The 10,936-nt window shown below is 46.7% G+C and overlaps 1 protein-coding gene across 4 annotated transcripts in view; it reads left to right on the plus strand.

The window, feature by feature from the left end:
- Positions 1 to 10,087, plus strand: part of USP36 (ubiquitin specific peptidase 36) — a 31,330-nt gene extending 21,243 nt beyond the window's left edge. For 3 of the 4 annotated variants that reach the window (XM_081899274.1, XM_081899272.1, XM_081899271.1), the window contains exons 15-20: positions 1,475 to 1,999; positions 4,696 to 4,955; positions 6,225 to 6,383; positions 6,952 to 7,067; positions 7,507 to 7,642; positions 8,277 to 10,087. In XM_081899274.1, the coding sequence (XP_081755400.1) occupies positions 1,475 to 1,999; positions 4,696 to 4,955; positions 6,225 to 6,383; positions 6,952 to 7,067; positions 7,507 to 7,638 (1,192 nt within the window). In that variant the 3' untranslated portion in view covers positions 7,639 to 7,642; positions 8,277 to 10,087. The remainder of the gene's footprint in view (positions 1 to 1,474; positions 2,000 to 4,695; positions 4,956 to 6,224; positions 6,384 to 6,951; positions 7,068 to 7,506; positions 7,643 to 8,276) is intronic. The other variant, XM_081899273.1, reaches the window with a different exon arrangement.
- The last annotated feature ends 849 nt before the right edge of the window (positions 10,088 to 10,936 follow it).

Raw genomic sequence — 10,936 nt, forward strand, 5'->3', positions numbered from 1 at the left:
AATACAAATTAGCTTATACTCAGGTAGCAATGCATCTGCATGCTTTGAATACAGGTGGAACTTAAGGGGTTGTTTATCCTGCAAGAAGCAGTGCAGAACGGAGAAATAGAAGGAGGTGATCTCTAGGGAAATGCCCATGCAAGGGGGCGGGGGGTTCCTCACTGCTCCAAAAAACCCCAAGAATTATTGTGAATGGCCTTAAAATATTCAAATATAGCTCCACAACCTGGTGAATATAAAAACTCAAGCACCAAAAGTGCCTTGGCGGGACAGCTCTGAATTTGGCACTGAAATAACTCCTCAATTAGGGCCTAGAAATCCTCCAGCCCAGAAGAACTCCACACCTGTCTTGTGGAAATGTGCTAGCTGACTGTCCTATGTATGTCTTTAGGTGAATAAATCTCTATAGATGGAGCTAGAAGTGGCATAGAGTTTAGGACCCTCGTACCTACGGGACTGCCTCTTCTGGTATGCCCCGCAGAGGACCTTAAGATCCATAAATAGCAACACCCTAGAGGTCCCGTGCCCTAAGGAAGTCAGATTAGCCTCAACCAGAGCCAGGGCCTTTTCAACACTGGCTCTGGCCTGATGGAACGCTCTGTCTCATGAGACCAGGGCCCTGCAGTATCTGATTTCTTTCCACAGGGCCTGTAAGACAGAGTTGTTCCGCCTGGCCTTTGGCTTGGAATCAACTTGATCCCCTCCCCCTTTCCTTTTTCCTTTCTCCTTCTGTGATGGAACTCCTATCTGAGGACTTCCCTGGCTTTTTTCTGGACCAGTCTTGATAGTAGGCCTTGGTGAAGATTTGACGTTTTCATCCCCCAAAAGTTTTTGATTTGAGTTTCTACTGAAATGAGGCTGCATTTTAATGTTGTATTTTAATCTTGTTTTTAAGTTGTATTTTAATCAATTGTTTTTATACCTGGTGTTAGCCGCCCTGAGCCCGGTCTTGGCTGGCTGGGGAGGGCAGGGTATAAATAAATAATAATAATAATAATAATAATAATAATAATAATAATAATAATAATTATTATTATTATTATTATTATTAGTGAGGAAACACTGCAGGGTCAGTGAAGTGGGGTTGGGCCTTTGGGATAGGGGCAGAAACAGTTCCAAAGCCTGACGCCATACCAGTCTTAAGCCTGGAAGGAGCTGAATGTTTATTAATCCCTAGGACATGTGCCAGTTGCTGCAGATCACAAGTAGGGAAAGGGCTGTTGTGCCCAAGTCCTGGGCACCTGGTTGACCACTCTGAGAACAGAATGTAGAATTAGATGCATGAATCCAACAGGGCTTTCCTTTGCTTCGGTTGACAATGCTTTGTCCTTCTGGGTGATGTAAGGGACCATTTATGTTGTGAAAGAGGCCGGCACTGGCTCTCTTTCAGAACAGAAACGGGTGTGGTCTTCTGCAGACTTCTGCTGCTTTGGTGTCGGTTGGCTCTTAGCTTTGTCTGTGTTTGATTCTCTAGGACGCCCTCATCTGCTTCCAAATCTTCAGCGCTTCCACCGCCGGCCAGCAGCGCCTTTGTCAAACCCTTGCCCAGCTTCAAATCATGCTGCCTCTCTGCCGCCCCTCTGCCGCCACCTGCGGTGCCCAAAGAGGCACTGAGCCACTCTTGCCCAGACCGGGACAAGAGGCCTTCCCTTGCCAGCTCCAAGAAGAGGAAAAGGAAGCGTAGCCTCTCGGAGGAAGAACAAGGCACCCATTGCATCCCAAGCACACGAACCATTGGTGCAGAGGGAACCTGCCTCTCCAACCCACCCAGGAAGAAGAGGCAACTCGAGGAAAACGGCAGGCCTGGAGACTCCTCTCCTGAACCGGAATCTGACTTGGTGGCAGCCAGCAAGGGAGAGGAAGAGGGAATAGCTGGAGGCTGCAAGGTAGCAGATCCTAGTCTAGCTAATTCCACCCAAAAGAGGAAAAAGAAGAAAAAGAAAAGGAAGCTGCAGCAAACAGAGGAAGACTGTAAGCCTTTGCTGTCCCCTGTGAACAGGTGAGTGTTTGCTTGGTTGTCTTTTCTAGGGGAAGGGCTTTGCTCGGAGAGAGAAACATGAGCACTTGACATCTCCACCATCTGGAGGTGCATGCCTGGGGATCCTTGGATCTTGACTGTTTTCACACACTAATACCTCATCCTGTAGAATTCTATCGGTTATATTTTATCTGTGCAATCGGAATGAATTTCAGGAACCAACATGTCTTTTCTGTGCTGCCAGAACAGGAGCAGTGAACAGTGTTATAGGTAAGTGAGGCTTGTCTTCACTTAACCACTGCCTGTTCAGTTATGAAGCATATTCTTATGTTATGAATGGTCTGTTGTCACCATTAGCGAAAAGAGATCAGAAATAGGCCATTGTATATGTGGACTGTCCCTGGATCAAGTAACTTTCCTTAAGCTCTCAAAGCTCTTAACCTAGCTCAAGGTTGTCATCTGAATCATCTGAACTAGCCAGATGTTTAACTGCGAATCAATCACAGTCAATCCTTCATTTGAAAAATAAAGGCTTTGGAGCCGTCTTGCCCCAAAATGGCAACTGGACATTCCATTTTGGCGACTTTAACCTTGGTTTGAGGAGCCATTTGGCGCCTAGGCTTATATATCTGATTTTCTAACACTGTTGGGATGGCAAGCCATGAAGACTTAGACTAAGCTCTCAGACCCCTCTGTGAATTGCTAGGTTGCTTACATTGCTAGGTAGGAGTGTGTTTCCTTGTTACCTGTGGCTCAAGGGTCTTTCGGCCTCCCCCCTGCCCCCCATCACCTTCAATAATAATAATAAATAATAAAACAAGTGGAGCCTTTGAGCCTAGTGGAACCTGGCATTGCCCTGTGTTTACACCAGTCCTTCCTGCTGCCTTTTGGACCAATGTTTTGCATAATCCTGGCCCTTCCTGTCTGGTTGACCATCTTCTTTCCTCCCCTTTAAAGGACTGTGCCTACAAACCTGAAGCACTTATTTTTGAGGCTTAAATCCTGTGCAAGCTCAATTGGGAGTAAACTCTGCTAAGCAGAGTGGGCGGTCTCCTGAGTAGAGATGTAGATGTATTAAACAGGCCAAAAGGTACAGCTCAATAATTTTGATAAGAAGAAAGCAAGCACAGCATATAGTTCAGTTCCCCCAAAAGTTCCTCTTCCTTGCCCCTGTAAAATGAAAACTCTGAGGGAGGGGGAAGTATGCCTCCCAGATTTCCAGAAGCCTGGTGCTTCTTATCTGTGTATAACTAAAAATAGGTTTTGGGATTCTGCCGCTGCTACTGGTACAGACTGTGGGGCGTTTTGCTCAGATGCATTTTGCAGAATATACATCTGCCTAGAGATGAAACTGACGGTTTCTGACTGGCATCTCTCTGTACGCCTGATCCTTTTAAGCAGGATCATGTAGCTGAAGGCTAGGCTTGCCATACATCAGGAAAATTCCTGATATGTCCTCGCTTTCAGGTGTAAAAATGGTGTCAGGGGAATTTTGCCGAATCGCCAAAATGTCTGGGAAAACCCGGGTGTCAGGCAACATGATGGAAAAAGCAGCAGAAACAGCTCCAAAAGCTTAGAATCACTATTTTGGGGGGCGGTTTCCCCCCAAAAGCTCAACTTTTTGAAATAATGCAACCTTACTGAAGGCTAAATCTGGACCCTCTCAGAAACATGGGCAGCTGGTTGCTGGATAAGACATGGAAAATTGGAAAGGAAAGGAAATCATATAAATATGCTTAATTTTTCTGAGTGCTAGTCCTTATGTGGCCCCAAACAGCACCATATTGGCAGATATATTAGGCGTGGGGTGACCTCAGGGTTTACAGAAAGAAAAACAGTAGGGGGGAGAGCCCCGGAATAGCCCAGTAAGGACTGAGCATGCTCAGTACCACATAATGCTGACTGGTTCTTTGTGGAGAGGGGGATGGACTAAATATCTGGGAAGAGGGGCATGTTTAGCTGGTTGGAATCCTGAACTGGAACACCCACCCGCCCCAGTTCAGCATTTTGTTGTGAGACTTCGCTCACATGTATAGCGGTCTTCATCTTTGGAATTTGTATATAAATACATGATGAGCCCTTTTGTGTCCTATTTCATTCTTTTATGCAGAAATTTCAGTTTTGATGGAGGCCATTTTAAGAGACTGGTTTTTATTTTTACCTATTTATTAGATTCATATACCGCCCTTCATCATAAGATCTCTGGGTGATTCACAGAATAAAAAACAGGATAAAAACAAGTAAATAAGTAAAACAAAACATCAAAACAATACCCCGCCCTTTCCCACAGACACATTTAAAAGGCGGTAGAGTATTAATCAGCCAAAGGCCTGGTTGAAGAGGAATGTTTTCACCTGGTGCCTAAATATATATGTATAATGAAGGCACCAGGCGAACCTCCCTGGGGTGACTATTCAACAAACAGGGAGCCACCACAGAGATGTTGCCACCCTCTGTACCCCGAATGGAGGGGGCACAAGAAGGGCCTCAGATGATGATCTCAGAGTCCATTTGGGTTCATATGGGGAAAGGGTCCTTGGGGTGGTATTCTTCATACTTTCTCATCGCATTCAGATACAGTTTTAAAGCAGGTTATTTTAAAGCAATGGCTGCTGATTGTACTTTTTTCTGGGTGGGTGGGAGGAACAGTTCTAACTTTAAAAAATAAATGAATAAAACCAAATGGGTTGGCTGTTGTTTTTTAATCCACTTTGCAGCTGCCCTCCACAGCGCGAGGCAGAAGCCTGCCTAATAGCCCATGAGCCGGTGGAGGAGTCCTGTAGCCTGAAGAAGAAGAAGAAAAAGAAGCAGCAGCAGCTTCCTTGCCCAGCTTCGGACAGTGGCAGCCCTGCTGGAGAGAGCGAGCACCGAAAGCACAAGAGGAGGGAGAAGCAGGGGGGCTCTTTGCCACAGGCCAGCAGCCCCCAAGAAGAACAGAGAGAAAATGGCCTTTCCTCTGCTAGAATCAGCCCCCTAGGTTTGATACATATCTATATCTGAGCTGGGTGTGTGTGCGGAGAAAGGAGATTTAGAGAGTGGGGGGCGGTGTACCCCCCAGTTCAGATCAGCTCCTAGAATGGGCATAGGGGAGCTTGGACTTGCTGCAGTTCTAAACTAGGCTGAGCTGCCAGTAAGCTCCACTGTATCTGTGAAGAGCGGTAGTGACACTTGCCCCAAACCCAGAGCTCTTTTTGGGACACGGAAAAACTTACCTATTTATGTATTTATATTTACACACACACAAACACACGAATTCCTTACGTCCAAACGAAAGCAATATAGATGCCTAACTGTCAGGACTGGTCGTTGTCCTCTTCAGATCACCACACAAACACTTCTTGTTCTTTTATAACTTTTTATTGCATATTAACAAACAATCTTATAAACGGTTCTTATCTTTAACTATTATTCCTCAGAGTCACTTATTTCAGATACCTTCTGAGCTCTGCTTCTCCGTGACCAGCAACTCTCAAAATGGCGAACGCGCCGTTCCTTTCGCTTTCCCGCTCTTTTTTCTCCCATCCAAGTACTAACCAGGCCTGACCCTGCTTAGCTTCCGAGATCAGACGAGATCGGGCGTGTTCAGGGTAGTATGGCCGTAGACTCCCGCTCTTTTTTCTAACCTCCTTGCTATAGCTGGCTTGTATCTCCTCTCCTCTGAATCTGAGCTATATTAGATTCACTGCTCTCCTCCCTCCCTCAGGGAAAACTTTATCCCTCTGGGAAACTGGAAACTTCTAACTCTTAACTCTTCCCTGACACTAACTACCCAGCAACTACGTAGAATGTGGCTGTGGGTTTTCTCCCAAGGTTCCCTCTGCTTTTGTCCCAAGGCTTCATAGCCTCTGCCTGTTTGGTTTGTGCACACCGGGCGTCTCTTCCTAGGCATTCAGATGAGCTCAGATGTAACCCCCACAGCTCTGACATGTTGGCGTCTAACAGCCTAAGCTCAGTTAAACAAGCCGTTGTGATTAATTCTGGGTGCAAAACCTAGGAACTTGTGCAGTATTGTGGTTGGTGGGAATGTTCCTTGCAGGTGTTTTCCCCCTGCAGGTGTAAGTGAGCATTTTTACCTTGGCCCATTGGGAATGCAAATCATACACCTGTTCCTGGGGTTGTGTTTCTTTTCAGTTCTGTTCCCTTGGTTTCCCTGGCACTGCTGCAGAGTGGCAGGTCATGACATGATTTGCTGCATGACATGATTGTGCCAATACTTCTTACCACGCACCCTTCCTTCTTTCCACAGTGGCCTTGACCTGGACTGGCAGCCAGCTTAGACATGGGGACAAGTGCTCCTGGAACATCCCAAATCCAAAGAAGGAAGTGATACATCAGAAGCACGAACAGTTTGATGTGGTCCAGGAGCTGCTGAAGGATTCTTCAGATAAAGCTTATGGAAAGCAAGGTACAGTACTGCTTTAAGGAAAGGGGTCTTCTCGTAAACAGATGAGGCCCTCCTGCTCCTGTGTTTTGGAAGGGGTTTTCTCCTCTTAAGCCACAGGAGGAAAACAAATAATGGAGATCTTTGGCATTCTCAAAAGGCACCCCGTGTTTTATGATAGAAGTGCATGTAGATAAGACAGTGTCCCTGTTTCTCTATGCGCTTCTGGTGATAGCACCTTGCTGGCTTCTTCAATGGAGAAATGAGGAAAGGGCAGAGGGCTGGGATAGTGAGGAAAGATTGCCACCAGGGCCGGCCCACCTGTGAGGCAAGCTGAGGCAACTGCCTTGGACAGCAGGACCCACAGAGGCAGCAGATAAATGTGTTTTTGGTATTTGGATTGTTCTTATTATAAAATGAAAACAAAAAACAACAGGGGCAGCAGATCCTGATGTAGACCTTCACTCATCCATTCTTCCCTGGTGGGGAGGGCAGCACCATTTTGTGGTTTGCCTCAGGTGCTGAAATGTCTTGGGCCGACCATGCGTGCCACGACCCCCAGCTCTTCTTTGACAATGTGTTTCCTCCACAGTGTTGACATGGGATGGCGAGGTGTCGGCCGTCAGCCAAGCTGCCATGCAGGATGCTGTATGGTCTCAGAGCCAGACAGTCATTGACGATTGGGATGAAGAGTTTGACAGTGGAAAGGTAAGAAGCCTAGCCTGTTGCAAGCCTAGCCTAATGTGTTCAGTTGCTAGTTTGGATTGCTTTTAAAACAGGCTTCCCATCTTGAAAAGCATATATTTCTTCAGCATGCCTGCCCGCTCACTTGTTGCTAGAACAATCAAAATATATCTGCTTGCATTTATAATAGAGCTGTTATATGACCTATGAGCATGAGCCAAATTTTAGGCTTAGTGGGTGATCCTAGTGATAGTCAGGAAGACATATTTTGGATCTCAGTCCCATTGAGCACTTTCTGATCGCCTCTGGGTTGATATGATTTAATTAGCTTTTGTCCATCCCAGCAACTGCTTTCTGGTGAGTAGAGTGGGGAGGGAATATCCTTTCTACGCTTCACTTGATGTGGATGGCAGCTTGCTTGCTAGAAGCTGGAACAACCACGCTTTCTTTCTTCTTGCCGTAGGTGAAGAAAATCAAGAAACTCAAGCGTGAGCGGAGAAGAAATGGCAACGCGTTCCAGAAACTGCAAAGCCGACGTAATTTCTGGGCTGTGACACATCCCGCTAAAGTTGCTAGCCTGAGCTATTGGCTTTGAGATGGTGAGGAACTTGAGTGCAGCCTACCAGAGGGATTTGGGGAATTGCAGTTTATGGAGCGGGCAAATGGAAAATTATTCGGCGGTGGAAACTGCTCGTAATTAGGACTGTGGTGCCTGTGTGCGAGGGGTGGGAAGGCGTATTTGATTTTGCAAAAGCAACTGTTAAACAATGCACTGATTTTGTTTGTGCCATAAAGGGTCCTTCATCAGCTGCAGACACCAGGTTCTGTTTGCTTTTAAAATGTGACCGTTTGATTACCTACAGCAAATATTAAGCTCATGTAGTCCTTGTTTAGACTGAATACATTATTCTAAATATGGAAGTTGGATTCTTGTCTTTTACAACTCCCAACTTCTGCCGAGGGATTTGAGCGACGACGAGGGAAGTCTTGTAGGACCTTCTACAATATGCAGGTGTAGGAGTTCTACAAAGCAGTGTTGCCATTCTTTTTCCTTTCCCTCATTTAAACCTGTGGTTGCAGAATCTCTGTTGCCCCCTTATTTTTTTTTTTTAGCATGCTTTTTTCAACTTCATTCTTTTCCTTCTGCTCCTCACACCACCCAGTGGTCAAGAGGGTGCAATCCCGTAACACTTTTCCTATGGCACTAATTTGTTCTCCATCTCGACCCCGCAGATGAGTTCTTGGCTGCAGCAATGCTATGGCGAACTCCGGTTCTTTGGAGCTCCCGGTGACCAACACAATACTGTCAACAGTCGCAACTTGCCAACTCAACGGGACTCACGGGGAATGTCCTCCTCTTGCCTTGAAAGCTCTGATGGATCTTCTGTGCAGTGCCTGAGGAAATGCAGGCACCCATCGCCGCTTACTTGCAAGAGTGTCACGAGGAGCCTTTGCCCGGGGAAGGTCCTGTCCCTGGGTACCCATGGGCATCAGGCATGGCTCAGCAGTGGAGCTAGGAGCAACTAGCCCTTTGGAAATGAAATCCCTCTGTTGCCTCCGCCCGCCACCATGTGTCAGCATGATGAGCTGTGATGCCCTCTGTTCCCTTTCCTGCCAAGAGAAGATTGAGAAAGCCGAGAGCTGTGTCCCAACTCCTCAAGAGCTGGATGTTGTTGTGGTACATTTGCCCCTTTCCCCACTCCCTGGCTGAGTCATTAGGACAGGATGCAACTGACGTGGCATTTCTCCACCCATCTGCAGCCCCTTCTCTGGTTTATCCCATTTCAGAGAAGTATGAAATGCTCCACTCTGGAAATATTTTTCAAGACCATTTCCCACATGCCGTTCCTGCTGTACAAAACACTTGGGACTTGAGTTTTGTGCAGCCAGGAAAGCGGGTGGTCAGGTCGTCCTGCCCTGTACAGTTGTGTTCAAATGCATTCACTGCCAGGGCCCTCGAAAGGTGCTGCTTTGCAGTGACAACTTCTCAGTAGCATTCTCCAGCCATAGTTAAGTCACGGTTCATTTGAGATTTGCCTGTTGCTGGAGTGTGTTGCTTCAAGCTGCAGGCAGGGGAAGAAATTTTTGAATGCTTCACACAACAATAATAATAATTTAAAAATTCCATGCACACATCAACTAGGAGTTCTTTTCCACAAAGGAGTGTTCAGACATTCACATCCCCACTTGCAGTCTTGAAGCTTCCTTGCTTTGGGTCTTTTCTCCGTGCCCCCTCTTAAGCGTTGTCCTAATTAACTTCCGGCAGGCATCGTTGCACAGCTTGTGTGGCAGAAGTTAATGGCTCCAAGAGGACCTGATTCTCTCGCAGCATATTTCCAACTTGGGAGTTTGTGCTGGAGAGAGGTTGCCCAAAACATCACTTTCTTTGGCACCAAAGCAGAGCGGGCTGCTGCCTGCCAAAATGAGAGAGACCCAAGTGCCCCTGTGCCAAACCTTTTTCAGTGGGTAGTTGTCAAGCCAAGTGGTGCAAGGGCTCCTGTTCCTGCAGGGCTAGCCTAGGGTTTCCTTCATTCCCTTGCATCTGCTGCTGTCTAGCTGTTAACCTTGGTGGCTTACTCCCAGGTAGGCAGCCTTTACCTGTAACTTCCCCACAAATGCATGATTGGTTGGAGGGGCAATCCATGTGCATCCCACCCATTCCTGGCATCCCAGCATTGCTCATTCAACTTTGGCACCCATTCCCTCTCTTCATAGATTGGGTGCAAAGGTTGAAAACTAGCTTTATTTTCTCCACCGTATCAAAGCAGTTACCAAAACGGTTTTGGCCATTGCATTTAATTTGAGCTGATGATTTATTATGATTATTATGATTCTTTTTTTCTTTATCTTGGGGAGGGGGGGCACTGACCCTGTTCACTCTCTCAGCGGGGAGCAGTCTCTTCCCCTCTGGCAGTGCCCGTTTAACAATCTCCTGCCAACATGTAGATACCCCAAGCGGGTATTATGCACCTCATGCTGGGGCTTGCTGCAGTAGCCCTAGTTGTAGCAATGGTTCATGGTGCAATAAAGGAATGTTTTGTGTATGTGTGTGTGTGTGTTCAGTCTTGTCGATCGGTTTCTCTTGTGATTGATTGCAGCAGTAATTCTTCCATGACCGCTCACCTCTTAAGCTTGCCATTAGTCTGAAGCCCTAGCTGAGAACTCCTTTGTTCCACTTGGTTTATCCCCCTTGTCTCAGGCCTTCCTACTCTCTCACTTTCTGTTGACACTCATCTATCTGTGTAGTTGCAGTACCGGGGTGGTTATGTTGGGTACTTTCAAGACATCCTAACATTGTAACACCCTTATGTGCATTCCTTTGCTTTGGCCTATTGCAGAACTGAAGGCAAAAGCTAGGGGGAAGACTTGAGCCCAGCCTCTGAAATAAGGGCATTTGACCTAACCAGTAGAAACAAGTGGATTTTTTGGGGGAGGGGGGAATCTCGTGCCCCTTAGAGACTGATCCCCACTACCCACCTGAACAGCCTCCGCATTATAGAATCATAGAATTGTAGAGTCTGAAGATACCCCGAGGGTCAGAACCCTCCAGCAATGCAAGAATCTCAACATGTTGTCCCCCATCCAGTTTGAAACCATACTGGATCCTGCTTAGCTTTGCAACATGCATGGGGTCAATGCATATTGCAAAGATTCTCAAACCCTTGAGGAGAGGTTTGCTGCAATGGTTGAAAGGCCATGTAACTTCCAGGTTAACCCCAATTCCACCTGAACAGCTTTACAGCTGTAGATTTTATATATGCCACATTCAGTGAAGCGAATATTCTTCCTGTGGTTTGCTGTTAAGCACACACGTCATGCTGAGAAGTTGTAGCATTACCATGCTCCCTTATAGGGAGCAAGTGCAGGAAGCTGCTATTCTACTCGTATCAGAC

The sequence above is a fragment of the Podarcis melisellensis genome (genome assembly GCF_964234715.1).
Source record: "Podarcis melisellensis genome assembly, chromosome: 2".
Taxonomy (NCBI): Eukaryota; Metazoa; Chordata; class Lepidosauria; order Squamata; family Lacertidae; genus Podarcis; species Podarcis melisellensis.